The sequence below is a fragment of the Wyeomyia smithii genome, chromosome 1 (assembly GCF_029784165.1).
Source record: "Wyeomyia smithii strain HCP4-BCI-WySm-NY-G18 chromosome 1, ASM2978416v1, whole genome shotgun sequence".
Classification (NCBI taxonomy): Eukaryota; Metazoa; Arthropoda; class Insecta; order Diptera; family Culicidae; genus Wyeomyia; species Wyeomyia smithii.
The window spans coordinates 197,058,150-197,084,198 of NC_073694.1; the positions used below are offsets into that span (position 1 = coordinate 197,058,150).

General features: G+C 38.7%; 1 protein-coding gene across 1 annotated transcript in view; it reads left to right on the forward strand.

The window, feature by feature from the left end:
* Positions 1 to 16,590, forward strand: part of LOC129733939 (acyl-CoA Delta-9 desaturase-like) — a 57,362-nt gene extending 40,772 nt beyond the window's left edge. Inside the window, exons 5-7 of the mRNA XM_055695564.1 lie at positions 14,974 to 15,159; positions 15,213 to 15,408; positions 15,464 to 16,590. Of these exons, the coding sequence (XP_055551539.1) occupies positions 14,974 to 15,159; positions 15,213 to 15,408; positions 15,464 to 15,868 (787 nt within the window). The 3' untranslated portion in view covers positions 15,869 to 16,590. The remainder of the gene's footprint in view (positions 1 to 14,973; positions 15,160 to 15,212; positions 15,409 to 15,463) is intronic.
* The last annotated feature ends 9,459 nt before the right edge of the window (positions 16,591 to 26,049 follow it).

Consider the following 26,049-nt stretch of genomic DNA (forward strand, 5'->3'; position numbering starts at 1 on the left):
GTAAAAATGCAAAGCTTGCTATGTTTTTCGCAACAAAGATCTGCTATTGATCAACATGACACAACTGAACTTACGTTAAAGTTGTTTTGCAAGCAATTTTAACTGCCGTGTATGCAGAACACATGGACAATTCAATTGGTGGTAATATTGCCGTGGGATGAGTTGGGAAACGGCAGAAAAACGAAAATTACTTGTTAAAAGTAAATTTTTTGGCGGGAAAAATTGATAGAAACCTAATTATCATAAAATAAAGACTGCTGTAACATATAAAAAATAAAGATCTGATGTTGTTTCAAAAGTTCTGTGAGAATATCAGAGGTATACTGCCTATAATCGCTTACCAGTCCACAGTGGGGTGACTCCATACAAAGGCTGGCCAAGCAAAAAAAGTGTCGATAAATTTAACAAAAACTTGGTATTTACATAATTTTGCGGCGCTGAACACGAATTTGATATCAATTTTTTGTTTGGGACCGTCCATAAAGCACGAAATCCAATTTTTAATATTTTTTTGACACTTTTGTCCTTTTTTATAGAATTATATAATCTTTGACCACAAGTAGTGCCACCGGGCATCCTCCCCATTGAAAAAATGCGTAATTTATGGACGACCCCTCGAACTAAACAAATTTTGCCTAAATATATATATATATATATATATATATATATATATATATATATATATATATATATATATATATATATATATATATATATATATATATATATATATATATATATATATAAACTATATATTATAAACTAAAACAACATAAGTAATACAAACTAATTACAAATTGAATCAATCATCATCTTCCGCTGTGATCGCTTAAATCTCGTGTTGAATTGTTTCCAGAAAATTTGAAGTTCATTATACTTATCAGCAGGAAAAATGACTTTCGCTGCAATTTTCATTTCTTCTAGTAATTTTCGATGTTTCATTGTTTCATATATATGTTATCTTCCTAATCCGGTTTCTATGGTTGAAAGAGGACATTTAAATACATGTGTGACACCATGAATTGACAACTTACTAGACATTGAATTATGTGATGCCGCTGAAGTTGAAGGCTCCATAATAAAGTTCAACGAATTTATGAATTTGAAAACCAAGACACTGGAATGACACAACGTTGCAAATGAATACGAAAAGTTGTGGAGGGCGACGACTGTTCTTTGTTTTTTTTTCTCTTAAAGCAAAATGTGTGCTTTAATTTTGTATGCCAACGAGTGCGAAGCAAAAGCAATCTTCAAACGGGCTGAATTTCCTGCTACTATTTAACACTTCAATCAGTTTAGCGAATTTCATGATCATAAATTGAATAGGGCTGAATGTTTTTAATATTGTTTTAAATTTGCAGAAAGTGATAAAGTTTGTCATAATTAAAAGTTTCATAAAGATTTGTTTGCTGTTTTCTTATGTTATATGTTTTATTTATACGGATTGAGTTCGATATCATAAATTTCCATTAAATACCCCATTAAATACCCCATATGGTTATGATTAAAATTAATCCTGGATGAAATTTCAAACTCAAAAAAAAAATTAAAAAAAACTGCTATCGCTTTTTTCACTAAAGTGACAATTTGCGCAGTTTTGCGCAGCAGCGGACAGTATGCATTTGTAAGCTTACGTTATTACCTTAATTTTGAATGTAGTCACAACCGTGGCAAACTGCGGCAACTAAACTTTTAAGCTACTTTTTTACAAAAAATCACGTTTTTTTTTAATTTTTTCTAGTGTCAGGCCTATAATGACCAAATTTTACAATATCTAATGAGAAGGGTTTGTTTTGCACAATATTTACAACTTTTTCTTTGACGTCAAAAACATCCAAGCTATCATTGAAGCTACGGAGCGTTTCAAAGTAATTTACTTTTTTTCAAAAAAAAAAAGACAAAAAACGTCAGTTCGCCAAGCTTTGAAAAGTCATAAAAAATTAAGATTACATGATATTGCACCCAAATTTTGGATTTAGACACTTGAATGTTATAGCAATAAAGGAAAAATATTATGAAACAGGCAAAGAAAAAATTTTTTTTTGGCTGATGGCCAGCGATTCCCCACTGTGCAGTCCCACCCCATGTCTATCTCATTATATCATGTCGAAAATATGGGAATAAACCACACTTAGCAGCTGAAATAACATAAGCAAGAAAAATACCTTTACGCGCTGTTTCCTTAACTTGATGAAAATGAAGTATAGTAGTATAAAATATGAATTTTACCGGCGAAAACATTTTTTTAAAACATCATTGAACATAATCAGATAGCTCAGTGAGATTAAAAAATAGCTACCTAGTGTCTTCAGCACTTGTAGGGAAATTAATCACGGATCTGTTAACGTCCAAAAAAGGATCTTTTTTTACTCCAAAGTTTTCCCGAAGACAGTATTGCTCTAAAATGTAACGTTCACGAGAAAATGGCTTTGACCACCTTTTTTTCATTTCTGGACCACAATGCTACGGGAACTCTCATATGGGTCATTCCATACAAAGTGTACATGCCACTTGGACACGACCATCACAGATTTCGCCCAAAGTTGGGGGAATTATTAAAACTATTTTCGTAAAAATGTTATATCTCAAGATTGACTCATATTATCTCGAGGTGATAGGTGTTTCTTACGTAAAATATACCGAAAAATACGATGAAATTATCAAATTTGATATAAAAATGGCTACATTTCCCGAAAAATGCAAATTTATTTTTAAATACAAAAACAATCGATCTGGAAACACTTCCTATCAAAAATAATATTTATTTTTTATTCCTTGGGGATTATCCATCAATTATGTAAATGTTTAGGGGGAGAGGGGGTATCCAAATTTCTTATAAATGCGGAAAAAGTCTTACGTAATTTGTGGATGACGCCTTGCTTTGTTTTCTTCAAAAATCATCTATCAGTATTTTCGGACGTCTTACGTCTATAAATTGCAGGAAATAGAAAAAAGTGATTTTGACAAAAAAATGCGTTATTTTGCAACAAAGTGGGGGTTCCAAAGAGCGGGGTGTATTCCAATCGACACCAAAATGGCATTTTTCCAGAGTGACACTAGATGAATAATTCCCCCAATTTTGATGGTCGTGTTCAAGTTTGTACATTTTCGTGATCACTTTGTATAGAATTACCAATTTTTTTGGTAAGATTTGGACCACTGTGACCATTATTTTGCTCTTTTGTGGTATAGAATGACCAATATGTATTTGTCAAAATATGGAAGATAGCTAAAGCAATAATATTTCCTTCTTTCTTTTTCGCATGCAACGCAAATTGAGAAATTTATAGAGTTGCATCAAATGTCATTTGCATAAGTTGGCCGTATTGCTAACTGCTGCAAATTTGGTTTTTATTGGTTTTTAAACATGATATCCGCGATATCATGTTGCCGAGGTGATATCGTCGGCTTCGTGCAACACTGGCACAACTCAAAATTTTGCATTTTTGAGTTTTTGATGGCAAACTATGCGAAATATAGTTAAGTTTCATCCCACGAAACCCCGTTTCAAAATTCCCAAAAAGTCAAGAGTTATGAATAGAAGTGCCTTCGCTGCACAAATTGAAATTTCTCCATAAAGTTAGTAAAAATAAGGTTTTTCACTTGGACAACGTGCTCATAATATGTGCATAATAGACTTAAAAGTGTTAAACGAGGATTGGTAATCTTAACATTCAATGTTTTCTTGAAAATCGAAAAATAAATTTTCAAACGCGTTTTTCTCGAAACTACGATTTTTGAGTTGTGCCAGTGTTGCACGAAACCGACGATATGTGTTGGCAGCTCGAATGTATGGGGTATCAGCACAAATCGCCTGATATCAGGTAATATGCGGTGTAGTGTACTGTGGACTTGCTTGACGACTCTTTCACAGCACTTTATAGTGCATTCTACTCCAATTTTATTTTGATTGTTTTTCGGTAAAATTTTAAGAAAGTTAGTGAAATAAATTGGAATATTCATTGTTCAATGAATTTGAAAAAAGTGAGACTTAGAAGAACCACAATTTTTTGTATTATTTGCAGGTTAGTTAACCATAAGGGCCTATATAAAATTAATGAGTAATTATATGTTGGACAAAGCCACAGACAATTCTACAATTTTTCAATTATTTTAGTCTTTATGGTGCACTTTTTCATATGAAAACTGTAGGAAAGCTGGGTTTATATGAACAAAAAACCGAAGAAATTCATCATTTAAAGCCACATGTGTGAGTATTTTAAGGATTTAATAGCATGGGAAATCTAATCCCGCTGGTGCGTTCAGTACAGTTCTTCCTTACAGATTGCGTATTGCATTGAATATAATCATTTTGATACCTAAAAAGTATGAGACTTTAAAATTTTCAACATTCACATTTAATTTTGGTTTCTGCCCTAATTTTTATTTTGATATTAGCAAATTCACAGATCGGACTCGATTATCCGGAATTTTACTTTTTCGGTTTTTGTTTTGACGTGGGACACGTCTTTGTTTACTATACTGGGATGCATTCTGTAAAATTGGAAATGAAACGGGCAAATGTTGCGTCAGATTTCAAACGCTAATAACAGCATAACCACATGATGGATAACAATAACCAATATGTTGTTGGATAGATAAAATGTATAACAATTTTGTAATGTGTTAATTATCACTCTAATTTCATTGCTAAGCGGTAAAATTGATAATAATTTCAATAACAAATTTACGCGAATAATGAACCAATTACATGCGAGCATTCCTAGCACAGACGACGTGAATGGACACCATCCGTTCCCTGTGATATTCCCTGTATCAATTTCGAAATAAAAATTGACAGAGTCTCCCCGTCCCAATAGGTCAATTTATTTTTGCTTCCATGAGCTTAGACTAATATGATGTCTCGAAGGTAAAAGTTTTCCTAATAGTTTGAAACAATACCCATCCTTGAACAATCTCTAAACCTGCGTGTTAGGTACTGTAGAACCTAATAAAAACTGATGTCTTGAAAGAAAACATGCCAGTAAAAGCAACAGTACCAGTGGAGTATAGAACCGCAGGTCTCTCGTCGTCTAAGATTACATTGGTACTCTTCTATTCGTATTGCAGTGGTACACTTTTGTTCGTACATTTCTATTCGTATGCAATTGAGGAAAAACTACAATGCTGCTGTTGATGGTGATTGAAAGTTTATTTCATGAATATGATTGCCATGAATTACTCAACAAGAATTGTAAATTTTTGCAACGGATATTTTTTAAATTTTATCTTCGATATTCACTAAATAATCGTGACCGAATAGTATCGAAAGAGTAAATTCCTAAATATATACATTTATAGAAAAGTAAGAACCTGCGAATGCTTGTGATTTTTTAGTTTATTTAGTAAGATTCGTACAGAATCTCTTTTTATATTTCAAAATTGTTAGATGATATATTATTATTCTAAGCTTCACCATAATAAACGTATATTTCCTGTCTTCGTAATACAGCGAATGTAGTTGCAGGCAAATGAAAAAATTGTCAAGCAAAAAATAAAAATGTAATTGTGGATTTCTACGATTTATTGCTGGAACTTGTTAGGAATTTTGTTCAAAATATTTTCTTATGTTTTCCAATTGATGAACCTTTGTAAGGGCTTCCATATTATTTTGAAAGCAATATCCATACTATAGATTTGATTTAGTTAGAGTTAAATAAGACAAAACCATTCATTATGATAACGTGAGCATTATTGGATTTGGTTTTTGAGGATATAGAGATATTTCTGACTTTGACGTATTATGAGAAATTCTTGGTGCTTCTTCAACAAGCACGATATGCTTGTGCCTTGTTAAATACATATTTTTTTGCAAAAAAAAATACTAAAGGCATAATATCGCCAAATATAAATGATATTTCTTCGAGTGTTGTTGAATATATTCCAAAAATTGATTTCCAGGGGAGGCTGAAAATAAACACATTGATTCTGTCTGCAGACTCTGTATATTTTGTAACAAAAAATCCCCTAATTACACTGTTTAATCCCACGTCACCATTTCATACAACCCTAGGGCTGTATACCTTGTAGTATTTAATTTTTATTCGGAAATTTCACCTTTGCCATCCCTTCTGGCATATTTGTTACCATTTATGTTACTTCCGGAATGTTTGGGACTTGTTCAAATTAAGTGAATACAATCAATGTCCATTTTTTTGCAACTCAAGATTTTACCCCTTTTTTTCCTTAGAAATAATTTCTGGTTACGCAACTTCATCATACAAGTAAAATAAAAAAAAGAAATATGTATTTTATGTTCGATAATCGCAAATTTAATTTTTTTTTGTTATTCGATTATCCAAAAAAAACGAGATCTGTATAAAAAAAACTGTCAACCCAAATTCTTTGTAATATGGAATGCAATTTTGTCAATGTCAATCAATTTTACAAAACAAAACCCCAAGTTATAATTAGAAAACCGATGGAATTTCGACGACTCGATTCATGATGTCATACTGTGCGACGACCTACGGTCCAGCACAATTTTTCAATTCGACTCTGCAGCAATAACAAATACAAGTAATAATAACCAACAGCTAGTGCAACCCGCGCCTACTCCGCACTCCTCAACCTACATAGTACCCAGCCACCAGCTGTTAAAGTTTAAATCAGTACGATCTAAGATAATTACCGCAACGTGAATTATCTCGACGCAAGAGATCTTCCTCGAGATGGAAGGTGAAGAGCACTTCTCACTCTGCACAACCAACGTGCCTAGAATGATTCGGTGGATTTTCGAAGATAATCCTTCCCGGTGGCTGGCGGCCGGTTCGTTGGCAAATTGATCGGCTCGAATGACCACAACCATGACGGGGGTTATTTTAATTGAATTTAGTTTTTGTGTTTTCGGCTCATTGCTGCTGCTCTACGGGATTTGTCGGGGCTTTCCGGTGTGAAGAATTGTTGTTCGTCGCTTAAAGGCTTGATGCTGGCCCCGGTAGTATTATGGTTCACCGCCGGCACACATTAGGTGATGGCTGTGTTTTTTTTTTGCATCTTCCGACTGAGTAATGAGATGATTAATATGATTAGATTTCCTGACACATTATCTGGGCTGTAATTATGTCGTAGTTGCTGAGAGACTCTCGACAAGCAGTATTCTTTTATTTAAGCTACTTCACGATACTTTTTCGTCTAGAAAACAATGATTATTTCGAAGTCTGTCTAAAAGTAATTAAAGCTTAAACAATTTATTGGGCTTCCAATCTATCGAAGTTATCTTCCTCTTGACAGATCACCCCGATGACCGCCTTAGTTTGTGACCGTAAAACTAGTCGTAATATTAATGCAATGTTCGCATCACAAACCACAATCATCATGGTATGTTGCTGCATTGCAGGTCTCACGAAAAGTCTACAGAAAAGAAAAACGAAACATTAGCAGATCATAAAAACTGGTGGTGACTCCACTCTGTCAAACAACTCGCATGCCCTTATGTTCTGTAACCCCACAAACAGAAAACATGGCAATGCGCATGTAAGATTTGCGACAATGCGTCACGCTAATAGGTGGAAAATGACATTTGGTTCGCTATTGTGATGCACAGGTTGGGCTTTCACCCATACGCCGGCAATAATGGCAGAGGTGTGACTAAAAGCCTTACTAAAGCAACGATTTCACCGCCTAGATTAATACTGGTTTGAGAGATAGAAACGCAAGGTTCAGCGTGACGCTAGTGAATTAGGTGGTGTCACCTTGAATTCGGTGCACCTTGGCACCGTTTGCTCTAGCCAGTGAACCCGATCATTGGCAACCGACGCGATCGCATTCAGCTAATAGGATGTAGAAGTTGTGCAACGAAAGTCAAGTTTTGGTGATTGCATTAGCGGTCGTTTGGCTGCTAGCAGCCGAATAGTGACCCCTGTTGTAGCGGTGAGATAAAGTTAGCACGAGCGACTAAACTGCGTTACTACAATTGGTACTATTTTTTGTGACGTTTAGGCGGACCATTTGAGTGTTCCGTTTCCCGCTTTAAACCGTTTTTTATTTGTTTCAAGTTTCAATGTAAATTCAACATATGTTATAAGACGGAAAAAACTAATGAAACTTACTAGATTGGGCAACCAAGCATTCTGTTTATTTGTTTTAGAAAATTCATATTGACTTATATTTTAAAAGCTATGAAGTTTCGAAACCTTTTTCTATAAATCGATGTCTATTAACGAGTTGTAAGAAAATGATTTTTCAAATATGCAGAAAACGGTTGCACTCAGTATGATGTGTTAACTGAGAGATTTTTCAATTTAAAGGACATAAAAAATGCCATTTGCACTTAAAGTGTATATTTTACATACGCAAGGGGCACCAAAATTAACAGGAATAGTCTTTCATATTTTTCCAGTTGGAACACTAAGGCAAAACGTCGTTCGCCGTTTTGCTAGTAATTATAATTATGAAAGCTTTAGAATGGGCCGAAATTACACTCCCTTACCCTATATGAATGTTACACTCTATAACGCAGATGATCTTATTCATATTGTTTCCTTCGTTTTCGGGGTGGACTAGACTGTAAAATCGCCAAATAATAGCCAGTATGGATATTTTTGGAACAGACATTATGCTTAGAGGCCGGAAACCAACTCTAGATGCCGTTTTGGGTTCCAAGATGACGACTTACGGTGACTAGAAAACAGCCTAATATTGCCAAATACCATTCAAACTAGATATTTCAGAAACCGGGATGATGCCCACGTGCCACAAATCGACAGGCTTAATAAACAGGCTTGTAAATGGTCACGGTATAACGACTTTTCACTGCGATACTCGTTTTGTCAAACATTTCAAACGAGTACTGATGACTCACGACTTTTTTTCTCTAAACGTATTTTTGATATTTTTGCTAGAGATGAGAATTAAGCACGTTGTGTGCGGAGATTTCGAAAATTGCTTATGTTACATAAATTTTGTAATATTTCTCAGCCGAAATAGGATTGAGTAGATAGAAACAAAACAAAATAACTTCGCCAAACGAATGATAGCGTGCAAAGCGTGCATCTCTTCGATGCACGAATGTAAAATAACCACTTTTTTCATATGTGAGAGCCGAAGGTTGTTCTACAGGTCCGAATACATACACGGCGTGACAAAGCCTTCCTGACGAAAATTGTCAGTACATTCTTGAAACCTTCTAATGTGCCCTCTAGCATCTATCACCTTCCATTCGACTACTCAGAAGGCACAATCGCGCCGCCTCGAGCTCCGCCGTTTGCACACCTTCTTGTCGTCATGGCTTTCAATTTATGTTTATTTATGCTTGTTTGAGGAAAATATAGAACAACATACCTAGGACCTACTTCTCGATCAAAACTCGAATCACCAGTAGGCGGAAAATGATACAACACGGCATTGCCAGCGCCTTTGCTAATTGAAGGCGACAAAAAAATGCGTCTGCACGGAAGTACGCAGTAGAAGGCGGCATGCGACCACCTCTTTCGCCAGAAGTCGAGGCTTGAAGGCTTTGGTTAGAAAGCTTCCCAACGGAAGGCGCATACACGCCTTTTAATTCGCATGGAGAAGGCTTCCTTACGCCGTGTTTGTATTTGGGCCTCACATTTACGAGCGAAAGCCTACTGCGTAGCACACTCACGAAGCGAATCAAATGAAAGCAGAGTAGGCAGTGTGACTTTGCACTCGTATCCAAGTGAGTTTTAAAACTTGCTTGCACATTTATTTTCGGTTTGCACGTAAACCCTACTAACAGTGCATTATACTTGAGTTAGATTTGAGTTTGAATCCTGCATAACAACAATTGCATAAAAATCGAATTGCGATGAAATTCGCGCCGCGTCTGCTGCAATAGTTTGTTGTATTGTCCTTTGAAAGCATAAATTCGATCTAAAAACAAAACTCATCGTGTCACATCATCGCTTGCATCATTGGATACATCGTGCACTGCATGCATTGCACACATTTAAACTCAATCGAACAGAGTGTGCGGTGTAAAAAAAAATCAAACTATCGAGAGGAAGCAGATTCAAGTTGGATTCAAATCTGAAAAAGTGTTACTCAGTTCAACTTTGCACGAGTTCATGCCATCACTGAATGAAAGTGTTGACCGTCTACAAGCCTGACACTGAACGTAATTTCAAAAATAAAGATGGTTTCTGGAAACAGCTTAGAATGACCAAATGTCATCTATAATATGGGTATCTCGGGAATCTACTAGAAATTCCAAGATGGTAACTTCCGTTTCCCGAAGAACACCAGAGTGGCTATTTTTGGAACCGGGATGATGCCCAGAGGCCCGAAATCGACTCCCTTACTTAACTTACTAAATCGATACCTTACCAAACCTTTGCCTGTACGTAAGAGTCGTCTTCCACATGAGCGATCCACCTTGTTCGCTGTACATCTCTCCGTCTCGTCGCTGACGACTTGATTTCAAGAATTATCTTTATCGGGCTGTTGTCCGCCATCCTTACGGCATGCCTCACTCACCGCAACCTGCCAACCTCAGCGGTATGAACGATGGATGGCTCCACAGGCAACGCCTTCTCTAAGTTCCGTTCTGCATCTCTGCAGTTCACCGAAGATGGTATGCAACACCTTTCTCTCTAAGACCGCGAGGCGTGTCTTTTCATGTACTTCGACTTCGATGTATTTAGGACCAATGCAATCCGTTTGGCTTCGGCATTCAGTCCAATATTAACAAAGCCAATTGAACCGAGTTTTGGAATATCGTGCCACTCGTTTTCATCTCCGCTCTTCTAATCACACCTTTCTTTCAGAGTAATATTTAACAATAGGCACGAGAAACCATCACCACGCCCTAAACCTTTTCGGGTTTCGAAGGGACATCCGTCCATCGTTTCTTCGACCACTCGCATTAGTTTGTCCGGAAATTCGTGATTGTGCGTAATCTGACAGAGTTGGTCAGTAAATAGATTAATATTTTATGATTTACCTTACCGTAAATGCGAACATTTTTAATTTGCTACCTGCAGGTTTCTTAGCTTAACTAAAACAATTATCTTAGCTGCTTACACTAATTACAACAAGCCCCTCTTAAAAACAGTTTCAGAAGTTGGTCGTTTAACCCCAAAAGGTATCAAGTTGTAGTTTATCACAGCTCTAACGAACAGTGAATTGGAGTAGCAAGTCATGTGTTGGAAGGAAGCGATAGGTTCTGCAGTCGACGCTCTCGAAGTGGTAATAGCTTCTCAAACAGCCTGCAGTGATGGGGATTTCTTTCTTATCAGTTTGCGCATTAATAAACATGAATAAACAGGATTTTTTTTAAATTGGCTTACATGTCCGTAGCGGTTTAACCCGTAAACCAAGCGTATACAGTAATTTAGCGCAACTCTGGAACGGGACACGGGAAGTAATTCACCGAACCTTCTTTGGACTGTTGATCCCCACAAAATACAGTTTGAGCTCGTTCCGCCAGATATGACTCGATTTATTTAACAGCAGAAACGGCGAAGTTGAACAGAGTTTCCAGCTTCGAGTAAAGTTTTCGATGGAGGATTGTGTCGAAGGCTTTGGAGAAGTCCAACGGGAGCAGTATGGCTTTTTTGTCGAGCGTTTTTGTTGGATCATCGTGAACACGAACCGCTGTTGTTTGTATGTTTTACCTTTCACGAAAACCAACCTGATAATCTGATAGTAGGTTAGTTATTCCCCGTAATGAAGGATGGCATCTGCTGCTTCAGCAGTTTTTCGAATGCCTTCAACAGGGCTCTTAGGATGCTAATAGGTCTGAGATTTGACAGAGCATTCAAATGCGGTTACCGTGTGCATGCAGGTAAGATAATGTAACATGATCGGAACATTTTTCTATGCAAAATTTCTCCACTTTAAAAAAAAAAGATATATCAAGCATTCAGCAAAACATCAAGCCATTTCTCCTGATACGTCTACCAGTGATTCTGCCTTTCGTGCCCTTCGAAATTCTGCCTTTTGAAACATTCTGCCTTGTGTGTACGGTCATAGAGTTCTGCCTTTTATGATTCTGCCTTTCGTGCTTCTGCCTTTCGTGATTCTACCTTCTGTGGCGAACCCTAATTTACTCATGATTCAATGTAATATTAATGGTAAAAATGTGACCTGAAAATTGATGTACCACGAAAATAGTCCAAACTGTTCCGATCATGGTATTTTACCTTACTGGTTCGAATATAAATTTGCACTGGGGTTGGTGCGAGTGTTGATGACATCGGAGAAAAACCTGCCGTCGATCAGAACGTGGCGGGTGGTTTTTTATATATAGTCAATTATCATCGGTCGCCTCCCGTTTACCTTAGCATTCTTTGCCATAACCAAATATATAGTGGGTTTGGATGATGTATGATGTTACATGCATTTTAAGTGCTACGCAGACTAGTTGTACGCTTGAGCTTGACGACCGCACATTTCGTGATTGCTTCTCTGTAATCGATCTGCGATAACAGCGACGGCCACGTCCTTACGATCGTTAGGTTAGTGAAGGATGTTGTAAGGAAGGAGATGTATCAGTCGTTGTAGTTGCAAACCGAGTGCACGGCTGCATCTCCACGACTGCGAAGAAAAGGAAGGGTTATGTCACCGTGATAAGTGACTGTGTCGAACAGTGTTGCGCGCGAAGTTGACAAGTTGCGAAGACAAACGACATCCAAGTGGTGCAACGCGAATTTGATAGGTATACTCGCCATTATAGAAGCAGCAAGGATGATATTCCGCTAAACGGCCAGACCAAGTTTATCCCCGCAACTCTGCAACTGCGGTGGAAAGAACGGTTTGTGTTTACCGTGGAATCAGACAACGTTGGGTGCGAAGCTCACTTATTACGAAAACGAACGAGCGAGGAGTATCTTTTCTTGCCAAGCACCGCGTTCCTTTGCATACGTCGGGCACGAAAAAGCATCTGCCACTTGTAACATCCAACTATTTGTCTATTACCAATCCCGAGTACCTTCTTGAAAACAAACGCACTTCTACCGAGGCGCGGCTTAGGGAAGTAAACATCGCGTTTTCATAATTACGATATATATCAACCGAACGAGATCTTAGGCTAAATGGCCACAGAACAAATATTTGGGTATACGGCGCGAAATCACTACATTCCGGAGACATTTACATGAGCAAAACTTTCCCGGCCGCGTTTACATCGAAGCAATATGCACGACCGCTCTGTTCTCTCATACTCACGCAGACACTCGGGGACTCGACATTCATGCTTATTCTCTGTTAGTTGTTGGTGCAAGTGTTACCTACTAAATAGAAAAAATGGCAAAATTTAATGCATCCAAAGATTTAATAATTTTGAAAAAAACTACAGGGTACAGCCCTACTCGGAGCCTGACCGCGCACAACCGTGGTAATTAACGAGTACTAAGCGAGATCTATTCCGTGTGATGCGTTATCTTCACAATTTAAGTGTTACGCATACTAGTTATGATCTATTTATTACTCTGGTCAACACAGGTTTTGCCCCTAGGACTCAAACTGAAAAAAATATAAAAGAGTTTAATTTTTTAACCATTACTGTGATTTATCGTGCCTCTAGCCAGGTAGGAAGAGCATCAAAATCCGTTTCTGCCAAGTCATTGCTCGTCGCTTCTATGTTGTCTACGCTTATGGAAATACTTCATTTAGGTCTCTGAAGATTTTACGCACTTCCGACCTTGCTAGGAACACCAAATTTCACATTGTGAACCACATCTTGTGGTGTACACTCATAGCAAGAAATATTGTCTGTTTCTTTTTAAACGTGCCGAATTCTGGCGACGATTTCTGCGACGAATTAGGCGTGCTTTGTTTTAAAAGAAAAGGACAATATATTGTGAAGCAGGTATTAGACGAAGTAAATATTTGCTATTTTTCAATACAGATTTTATTTTGTGCAATAAAAATCGTACCAAAAATAGCAAATATTTGCTTCGTCTAATACCTGCTTAAGAATGAAGACGAAACGAGAGCATTAACACCGATACTTATTAATCGCGTACTGACGACGATGTCAACGCATCTTAGGCTTTGTTTATATGTATTAAAGTGTTATTTTTTCCATACCTGGACTGGTGTTATTATTTGCTTCCTTTCGATGATTATAATAGAGCTTTTATAAAATACACCTCATATGCAGAATCAATTACTTGGTAAAAACCATGTTATGTTTGTCTTAATAAAATCTGCATCGAACGCCACAGTTTTATTGTCTACTAAATAAACTGCTGGTATTTAGCATCAATATACCAATTTTGGTACATAAGACATTGAAATTTCTTATTATGAATTACTTAAATTGATAACATTTTGATAAGTTAATGACAGAGTCGAAAGCACTATTCCAAGCCAGTACTGATGCGCCTTTTTACTGTTAAGACATGTCAATCAATTGTCTCTGATCGCAGACTTCATAATTACTGATCGTAAAGCAGCCACCCAGGATGATAAATACCACTACTCTCAACCTAGTGGGGCAAGAGTGAAAATTCAGTTGAAATCAATAATGATAAGAATTCTTCTCGATAAGTAATCCTAATAGATAAAAAGTTGAGAGTAGAATTGAAATTTATTTGGAAAGCTTTTCAAAAGTCAGTTCGCATTTACCCTACGGGACTTAATTAATTGATGATAATCATTTCTTTTTAGCCAGCGGCGCGTAAATTGCACATTCGCCCGTGACATGTCCTAACCTTAGGGCCGCAAGCGGTCGGCAACTCAGTCTAGAGTGCAGGACGACAAGCTCCACCCTTGCGTCATATATATGGGAAATTTATCGACTGCAGCGATAAAGCGGTTAACCAGTGACGGTGCATCGTTCTACAATTAGGCTTTATCTTATATTATTAACATTGAGAAGAACCTCGACTGCATCTAGATTCGACTACGCGTTGCCACACTGCTGGAAAGCAAAAGTTTATTTTCACACAGTTCCATGTTAATTGAAGGAGATTTACGTCACATCGTTAACGTTTTCGATTGATTTTTTTGCACCTCGAAAGGCGTATTATTCTGATACTAATTATCGACATATCTTTCTTTTCCCAGTCACTACAAGGTACTCTACACCATCTTTGCCCTGTTCGGACCGACCGCCATTCCTGTGATTTTCTGGGGTGAAAATCCCTGGTACGCCCTGTTCGTGGCGTTCTTCCTACGCACTGTACTCAGCCTGAACGCCACCTGGTCTGTGAACAGTGCCGCCCACATGTTTGGAATTCGTTCTTACGACAAGTAAGTCATCAAATTACACACACGCACGATCATTTAATTGATCTATTCCACAGGACAATCTGGCCGGTGGAGAGCATGTTCGTATCGTTTATGACGGTTGGTGAAGGCTGGCACAATTATCATCATGCATTTCCCTGGGATTATCGCGCATCCGAGTACGGAACTCCACTGAACCTGACCGGAACACTGATCGATTTGCTGGCAAAGTACGGCCAGATCTGGGATCGCAAAACTGCCACAAAGAACATGGTGAGGAACTTTTCTTCTCAACCACCGAAATTTCAACTCACCAGTACTTTTGTAGGTCAAAAACCGTGTTCTTCGTACGGGAGACAGATCGCATCACACCTACGGAACTGATGAGGGACGTCTAGCATTCACAACTCTGTTCGGTATCTGGCGACATCCGCTCAATCCAACGTATAACTCGATACATACGCCGAAACCAAAGATCATCCAGAGCGATGGTTACGCTCTAGGCGAGGAGGAGCTGAAAAAGTCGGAGATGGATGACGAAGTTCTACAACGGGAAGCAGAGGAACTGCTACGCCGCCAGCAGGAGGAAGAACGCCAGAAGACTGAAGCGAACATGATCTACAACCGATTGTCCCAGTACATCAAGGAAGGATCGTCCAGTCAGGAGAACGGAGGCAAAAGCCAGCTCAACTTCGACGGCAATGAGAATGTGATAAAACAAAAGCTAAAGTAGAACAGAGAGGAGTAGAAGAATAATCAAGCATGTCATCGAAAGTCATATCTTCATCACCATCATCGTCATCGTAATTCAATTTTTCATCAGGAAATAACTACATTCCATTGGTTTTTCCAAGCACCATTACCTATTTATCGGGATTAGTGATTTTTGGTACCTCATGTTTTTTTTTTTTGCTCTAGATTAGACAAACATTGAACATTTGTATTACGATTGTAGAGTATTTAGTTTGTGCAAAATTTACTGCATAATACATTCCTCTTGTTAACATTTTCCAGCAAATTGATGTGACGAGTGCAGTTTCATGATTAAACTAGTATTGGCACAAGCATAAGCAACAACAAAATGTGGAGTCGGAACGGGATTCCTACGATCTTTTGGCATGTGCTAGAATATTCCAGAGATAGAAATAATTAGCTGAGTTGAGCTTGAACATTGGATGTAATTACCGAAGAAACAATGTTTTTTTCTGATAGACAAAGAAATAAAATGAATACGTTTACTTTTAACAAAATTTCACCTTTTTGTTAATCGTCCCCTTTATGAATACTAAATTAAATTTTACGATGAACAGCTTTTTCAAATCATGCAACTTAATTTAATGTTGTCAAAAATGTTATGAGCTCGTTTTTAAGGAATTTCGTAAATTTTCCACCCCAAATCCTTTATCCAGTGGCTTAACAGGTTTAACCCTTTCCCGGCGGAAAGAAATCAACCTTTATCACAAAAAATAAACTTCAAACTCTTATTTCTCATCAACTACATGCACTATTGACATAAACTGTATTGCAATTCAAAGATCAATCTCTTTGCAACCCATACTAAATAGTTTCATCGTGCAAATTCTCATGTCTAATTGATGAATTCAAATCAAAGCTCAAATGTCAGGTAATGCTATATGGCATCACCCGCCGGGAATGAGTTGATAAACTCGCATTTCAAGCATAGATTTTTCGAAAATTGAGAGAATATATTAATAATGATTTGAGAAAACGAATCAGCGTCGTCTAATCTTTTTAACATATAACAGAATGCCGATCTACAATCTTTTTATAACTATACCAACGATTCAATACTAGTCGGTGTGCTTGAAAATGAAACGAGATCAACTGTTTCTGGAAAACATCGCAATATTCGAAGTGAACGCTCCCCAAAAGCTCGTGCAAATTCGACGTTTTAAAAGCTTCACCGCGCGCTTCCATTGTTGGGTGAAGCTTTTTGCCAGTCCGCCTGTGGCAGCTCCGAACAACGAAAGCGTTCGGAAATGATTTCTTACAAATCATAAAAAAGTTAAACCTAAAAGAAAAAGTAACTAGAATCGGTTCTAAAGTTATAAACCCTAAAAAGTTAGTTACAGTCGATTCAAGGAGTTATTAAAAGCGGAATAGTGAAATTAATTTCATATCTGGTACTATGAAATTCCTTCCTTAACTTATATCCTCAACTCTTTCTACACACTATTCAAGAAAGAGCTGATCGAAGCTTTCGTAGGTAAGCGAGAAACCCAAAATAATCATACCTGTAAAAGCCTGAAGCAGGTCACAGCACAAGGCGTAGAATATGAAACTGCCACCTAGGAGAGACTAGCAAAAATTTATATAGTCAGATATATACGCGAAAACATTAAAACAAGAAGAATTTAATAAGCAAAATGTTGTAACACGATTTAGCAAAAAATAGGTGTCACTTTTAGGACGATTCGAGAAAAACCAATGTCTAAATGTTAGTAGCACAATACGCAAATAAGTTCATACGCAGCAACATCAAACATCAAGCATTTATAAGGTTCAAAATCAACACCACTACGCACAGTGTTTCATTTTGCTGATTTCGTGCCCTAAATTAATAGCGTCCGCACATTTGATTTTAGTGAATACTTTTTTTGGAAGACTTTATACATTTTATTGCGCTTTTTTTTAAAATAGATGATGTAGTGAAGGATTCACCTTCATTTTTGGAGACAGTTAGATGGGCAGCCAGTATCTTTGAAAAAGTTGTGACAGATGCTTTTGCCAGCCACTTTGTCGAAAATGGCAAATTTCTATCTCTTATAATTGGAAAAATTATCACAATTTTTAATCAACTTCTACAAAGTTATTAGCCATACAGAAATATATAATTTCGCTGAACATTTTAACTCGTTATCATTCAAAATAAAAAATTTATTCAGCCGTTATCGATTTTTCAAGGGCTAATGGAACTGTAAATTACTCATTAGTTGTGCAAAACTACGCAGATAACTATTGATATTATTAAAGCACGTCTATTTTACTTTCGAAAAAATATAAAATCATTAGTTAACTAGAGTTTTTTGATTATTTTAATAAAGAAAATTGTTTTGTATGAAAATTCGTACTTCCATATAAAACTTTTTATAACGTTTGCGATAAAAAAAATTACTTTTTTGGATGGTGGTAGAAAAGTTTGATAAATTTCGTATGGAATTATGTGAGCTTACTTGCAAAAAAAATTCTATGAATTTCTTCTCTGACACAGCAGCACCTTCTTAGGGGACATGGTTAGGGATACCATCCGTCCTGATATAGCAGAACATGTCCTAATTTTGAGACCCATTCGGAGCATCCTGATTTATTTTTCATATTTTAGCATTGATCCTGATTTTTCTGAATGATGTCGGATATTCAAAAAAGTAGCAAATTGTTCAGTATTTTCATCTTGACTACGGGAAGAAACGAACTCATTTTGAACGAATCTTTTCTTTGGTTGAATCTTGACGAGAGAAATTGTCTAGTTGTTGAAAACGTTTACCAGTTTTTACAATTGTTAAGTTTATTTCAAACAGTTTATTAGTGTTGTGTTTATACCTAAAAAACTAACGCCTAATACATCAAAGTAGCAAAATTGAATCGTTCGAGAAATTCATCAAATATAAGTCTTCTGGTATATTTTGAAATGCAAATATCAAATTACGTGTTTTGTTTATTGATGTCTCAAAAAAAAGAAAATAGCTTAGATTATATATTTTGCTGTAAAAAAAGTTGTCCTGATTTTTAACTCCGACCAAATGGTAACCCTAGACTTGGCGCCCCCAAGAAGAGTGGACTATGTGTTGAATTTCACCTCGATGCTCACTTTCTTCGTGGGGGAAATAAAATACGAAGTGGCCTGCCAGTCGTTGTCATCCAGGGTGAGACAGGTCTCGTCGTACATCACCACTGCCACGTCGCGATTTGCCGGGAAAATCGACTTGACCATCTTATTCAGGCGCTACCTCTGCGTTCTTGCCTGCAGCTCCGAGACCAGTGGACGGGACTACTGCTTCCTGACATGTATGCCCATGTTCGCCGGGTACTTTTTCATTGTTTGGCCAGTTGCACCGACCTCCCGGCCAAACGCACGCTCGGTATTGTCGCTCAGGGTCGTTTGCCGTCCGGAACCAGGCTTTCCTTCGATGCTCTGATTGTTGGAGATGTCGGAACAGGCGTACCCGGTGTCCACAAACTGCCGCACGATGTCAGATGCTGACGCGACATGATGTCGTTTTTTGAACACACACACTTCTTAACGGAGTAGCTTCACTTTTTTCGCCATCATTAATCAATAGATTATCCATTTCAAAAGACTGAACAGCACAACTCAAGTATATCACAAAAATCAAATGTGAGGAAGCTAGAGCACTAAATCAGCAAACACTGCACTATAGGACATTTTTACACAAGCAAGTGGGCAAAGATATTTTTGTACCTTTTTTTAACACTTTCGGTATTTGTTTCTACTTGTTACGATCACAAAAGCTGCTTGAGATCATTTGTGACTGCATTGCGGTCAAGTTTTGATAGAAGCGAGTATTTTTTGTATGAAAAGCGAGATACAACCTATTCGCTTGACACTTGTTTTCTTTGATCGTTATTGGGGACTTGGATGCCAAGGTAGGACGGGAGGCAATGTACAGACCGGTAATCGGACCAGATAGCCTGCATGCCGTGTCTAATGATAACGGCCATCGGTGCGTAAACTTTGCGGCCTCCCGTGGTATGGTAGTCCGAAGTACCTTCTTCCCCCGCAAAGGTATCCACAAATCCACCTGGAGATCACCCGACCAACAGACAGAGAACCAAATCGACCACGTTTTAATCGACGGCAGGTTTTTCTCCGACATCATCAACGTTCGCACCTACCGCAGTGCGAATATAGATTCGGACCACTACCTAGTAGCTGTGTGCATGCGCTCAAAACTATCGACGGTGTATAACACCCGCCGAAGTCGAACGCCGCGACCAATTATTGAGCAACTGCGGGACGCCGAGGCTGCACAGGAATACGCGCAGAAGCTGGAGGCAGTGCTACCTACGGAAGAGCAGCTTGGCGCAGCTACCCTTGAAGATGGCTGGAAAAGCATCCGATCCGCCATAGGTAACACTGCAGTAGCGCTACTAGGTACAAGGGCCCCGAATCAAAGGAAAGGACTGGTTTGACGGCGAATGCAAACGGTAAGTCGAGGAGAAGAATGCAGCACGGGCGAGAATGCTGCAACACCGTACGAGAGCGAACGTGGAACGATACCGACAGGCACGGAACAGCCAAAACTCAGTCCTCCGAAGGAAGAAGCGCCAGCTCGAGGACCGAGATCGCGTAGCGATTGAAGAGCTGTACCAAGCTAACGACACTCGGAAGTTCTACGAGAAGCTGAACAGCTCCCGCGAAGGCTTCGTGCCGCAAGCCGATATGTGCAGGAGCTTGGACGGCAACCTCCTAACAGACGAGTGTGAGGTGATCGAAAGGTTGAGGCAGCACTTCGACGAGCATCTAAACGGCGATGCAGTAGAGCGCGAGGACGGTACGGCAATTGATCTTGGTGCACGAGCAGAAGACATCAGAATTCCAGCCCCCGATCTTCTGGAGGTGGAGGAGGAGATTGGTCGGCTGAAAAACAATAAAGCTGCTGGAGTGGACCAACTTCCCAGCGAGCCATAGAAATACGGTGGAGAAACACTGGCTAGAGCCGTGCACTGGGTCATTGTCAAGGTTTGGGAGGAAGAACGAGTACCGGAGGAGTGGATGGAGGGTATTGTGTGTCCTATCTACAAAAAGGGCGACAAACTGCAGTGCTGCAATTACCGGGCAATCACTCTGTTGAACGCCGCCTACAAGGTACTCTCCCAAATACTTTGCCGTCGACTATCACCATTTGCGAAGCAGTTCGTGGGGCACTACCAGGCGGGATTTATGGGTGCCCGCGCCACCACGGATCAGATATTCGCGGTTCGGCAGGTTATGCAGAAATGCCGCGAATATAACGTGCCCACACATCATTTGTTCATCGATTTTAAATCGGCGTACGACACAATCGATCGGGACAAGCTATGGGAAATTATGCACGACTACGGACTTCCGGACAAACTGACGCGGTTGGTCTAAGCGACGATGGATGGAGTGATGTGTGTGGTTCGAGTTTCGGGGGCACTCTCGAGCCCCTTCGAAACCCGAAGAGGTCTAAGGCAAGGTGATGGTCTCTCGTGCCTACTGTTTAACATTGCCCTAGAAGGTGTCATTAGAAGAGCGAGGATTAACACGAGTGGCACGATATTCCAAAAGTCGGTTCAACTGTTTGGTTTCGCCGACGATATTGAAATTGTGGCTCGGACCTTTGTGAAGATGGCGGATACGTACATCGGACTAAAGGCTGAAGCCAAACGGATTGGACTGGTCATCAATGCATCGAAAACGAAGTACATGAAAGGAAGGGGCTCACGAGAGGACTGTGCTAACCTCCCACCTCGAGTTCAAATTGGTGGTGATGAAATCGAGGTGGTTGATGAGTTCGTGTATCTGGGCTCACTGGTAACTGCCGACAACGATACCAGCAGAGAAATTCAACGGCGCATAATGGCAGGAAATCGTGCATACTTTGGTCTCCGGAGAACGCTCCGATCGAGTAGAATTCGTCGCCGCACCAAGTTAACCATCTACAAGACGCTGATCAGACCGGTAGTCCTCTACGGGCTTAAGACATGGACTATGCTTGTGGATGACCAACGCGCCCTTGCGGTCTTCGAGCGGAAGGTGTTGCGTACCATCTTCGGTGGACTGCAGATGAAAAACGGAGTGTGGAGAAGGCGAACTGCAGGAGCTGCTTGGGGAGCCATCTATCGTTCACACCGCTAAGATAGGCAGGTTGCGGTGGGCTGGGCATGTTGTAAGGATGTCAGACGACAGCCCGGTAAAGATGGTTCTTGAAACCAATCCGTCAGGGACGAGACGGAGAGGTGCACAGCGGGCAAGGTGGATCGATCAGGTGGAAGACGACCTGCGGACCCTACGCAGACTGCAGAACTAGCGAACTGCAGCCATGGACCGAGTGGAATGGAGACGACTCTTACGTACAGCAAAGGCCACACAACGGCTTGGGACTGTTTGGTAAGGTATGGTAAGTTGTTTTCTTTAGATAAGTCGTGTAATCTTTGAGAGATTTTGACTTTGAGACTGTCAATATTTTTAAAATTTAACACATAATGGGTAAAATAAGGGGTGATTTCTAAGAATTTGGGTTTTATTAAAAAAAAAACGCATGCTGGAACCACATGTCAACAAGACCCAGCTCTTCCATTTCCAGCAAAAAAAAATCAGAAATCATCGCGAGATAGCGAACGCCATTAACCGTAACGTTGCGATTTTGATCATCTTTGAAGAAGTACGGACCAATGATGCCTCCAGCGTGTAAACTGCACCAAACCGTGCATTTTTCTGGGTGCATTAGCGATTCTTGTATTGCCTCTGATTGCTATTCGATCGAAATGCAGCAATTTTGCTTATTAACATACCAATTTAACCAGAAATGAGCTTCGTCACTGAACACAATTTTGCACGAAAAACATTTTTCACAGAGGACGAATTTTGGTAACAAAATACGATTATTTTTAAGCGTTGTTCAGGCGTAAGTCTGTTCATGGTGAAATGGCAAACCAAACTAAGTACATTAGACTTTGACAGCTGTCAGAAATCCCGCGAGAACTGTCAAATATGAATACACGAAAAACAAAATACCAAAAAAATCACCCTTTAAATTAAAATATTTTCAATCTCCCAGATGGTCTCGAGGTACGATGCTGGCCTAACAAGTCAGCCGTCGTTGGTTCGAGTCTCGTCTCGGGAGAGACTGTCCCAAGTAACACACAAAACATGTAAGAAAATAGATTACAACGAAAGTAGTCATATAAGTGTACTACAAGCGCAATTAAAAACTTGTGTTATTATATTGTGTTTGAAGTTGTTTTTCATCAGTAATACAACCGCATTTCGAAAACAAGCTCATTTTTTCTGGTTTTGGAGATGTTTTTTAATAACATGAGTTCAAGAATAGCAATCACTATCACTTGGTCTTTTCGTAAGACATTACACCATCTAATAACAACATTACGTACCTGTAAAATGCTTTTCCTTAGTACAACAGTCGTGGCATTCAACACTCAACTTAAATATACTTGATCAAATTAATATTTAAATTATATGAACGATTTCTATATTTATTCGAAGCGGGTTAAAACGTGCCATTAAAAGATAAACAAAACGCTTGCAGTGTAACCAATATCAATTTAGTTTTTTGTTATTGTATATCTAACAACGTTTTCTAGTTTTGTTAGGTTTTATATCCAGATAACGTTGAAACTATGCGAAAACAATTTTAATATTCAAGCAAAAGAAACAACTCATTTTGAAAGGTTGAAAATTATTTTTTGTCATCAATTTATAATCAATTAAAACTGCCACTGATAAAAGCTACAGTCGATCTAGTTGCACTGCGCCGACACAACACATTTGCGCATGCGCTGGTTAACAGTTGTCATAGCAACAGATTTGCGCATTGCCGTATTAGTACTCGAGATGTATTTTGCCACCTAATTCTATCAAGTTGGCTTGCCTTCATGCTGTTATCGGTACTTGTTCTATTAACCTTCATGTTTTGCGCTTTCCTGGTGTTAGAGATGTCATGGAATAGGTAACGTCAACTATTCTATACCAACGTGTGTTACTTGGGGTTAGTGTCAGTAGGATCGTAGCGCTAGCCCCACAATTGTCCTGTACACTAAATAGTCGGCTGCGAAGTATGTGTATAAATAAACAGAAAGTCAAGTGCCGAATCGGAATATAGCGCCAAGGCTTTGCTTGCTTTTGGTTTAAATAAAAATCCGATTACACTGGTCAACACAAGTGTGGCGCCGAAGGTCAAACTGAGAAAAAATTAAAAAATATAACTTTTTTTTCTTCCTAGGGCAACTATTGTGAAGTTAGAGCAGTATTTTTTTTTAAATTGTGTCAACCAGTGTTGTAATCATTTCATAACCTCAGAATTCCATGTTCAATCATCATAAAATTCGTTATTTAGGGGTTTTAAAGACAGTCCGTTCATTTGATACCTATTTTGTTCAAATCGGTTGTGTAGTTATTGAGATAATGGAGTTTCATAAATTTTACATTTAGATACATAACAGAAGAAGTTACAGTCCGATTATAATAAAATTCAATAGGGTCTCTTCAGGCAACTAGACCTTTCTGTTGCAGCTGATTTCCTGAAAATCGGTTCATCCATCTCTGAGGAAAGTGGGTGAGTTCAAGCAGCCTTAGAAACATGTTTCTTTTTATAGCCTGATTTCACATTATTATACATAATGGACAAAGTTTGAGTCCAATAACAATAAAATTCAATATGGTCTTATGGGACAACAAGACCTTCATGGAATACTAATTTTGTGAAAATCGGTCCAGCAATCTCTGAGAAAAGTGAGTGGATTTAAACAGTCTTTGGAACACGTTTCTTTGCATAACTTTTTAACCACATGTCCAATCATTATAAAATTATTTCACAAACGGTTTAAAAGACAAGCCCATTCCTTTGATATCAGTTTCGTTCAAATCGGTTGTGTAGTTTCTGAAATAATGAAGTTTTGTGATTTTCACGTTTTGATACATAACCTAGAAACTAAAAATCCGATTACAATAAAATCGGTCCAGCCATCTCTGAGAAAATCGAGTGAGATTGGGAGAGCGTTACATACATACACACACACATACAGAAAATGTTCAGCTCGTCGAACTAAGTCGATTGATATACGAGATTCGACCCTTGGGAGTACTTTTATTCCTTTGGTTTTTTCAGTGATTGCTATACCTTTCTAGGAGAAAGGCAAAATTAAATTTTACTCTTTCTGAAAAATATGCATTTTTTCCATTTTCTATCTTCATATCATTTATATTCTTTTCGAAAAAAATAGAAAAATAAATCGGTGACAGTCACTTTTCCTATTTCTGTCCACCTGGAAACTTCGAGTGAACTGTGCACGTATGTTGTTTCCTCGAAAACTTGAATAAGATTTTTTTGTGAAAATGGTACGAATTTACTGTATTGCATTGGCTTGACTATCTAACAATTATATTGATTTCATTAGATGATTACACTACCTAATTTCAATTCTATTTTTGGAAACATTTTTGGAAATACTGAAGTCGTAGTGATCGCCAACGCCGTTAAAGGCCTTCAGGCAAGCGTTAAGTGAATTGTTCTGGCCGTACGCAGTTCTATGTGTGGGAACAGCAAAAAGAACGCTGCCTTGTGGGACACCTAATGTGATTGGTAAAGAATACGAATACGTTGACAGTCTTCACGAAAGCTTATCGATAAAAACGGCTCCAATCGACGAACAAATCAGAAAGACCGACAACTCTTAGTTTGTCGGAGGCACGGAGGTATGGTACCGTGTCGAACGCTTTTGCAAAATCAATGTAGATGCAAATCTCCCGGAACAACGTAGTTGTGTAGCACATCAAGTTCGTGGTTTTGGTGCGTCCATCGTTTCGAAGGTTATACTGATGCAGCATAGAAGTGGAATCACTCGGTAATTATCGACATTATTACGGTTAGCGGACCTATGGATAGGTGTAATTCACTCTTTGTGCCACAGGAAGTGCGGTGCTTGCGTTGGGAATGGACTGGAAAAACTTAGCAAACAGATTTGTCACCTCAATGGGATAGTATGCCGTTGTATTATCTAGAGCTAGAGAAACCGTAGCAAGAATGCGTTTTCTGTGAACGCATGAATTTCCAGAACAACGGAGAGTTTGCTTGAGGTTGGACTGCGTTCTCTTAACATAATCTTTGAAGCTGGTTGGATTGAACGTAGAAAGCTTCGACTGTCCTCGGATTTGGATTTGCTCGGTTGATG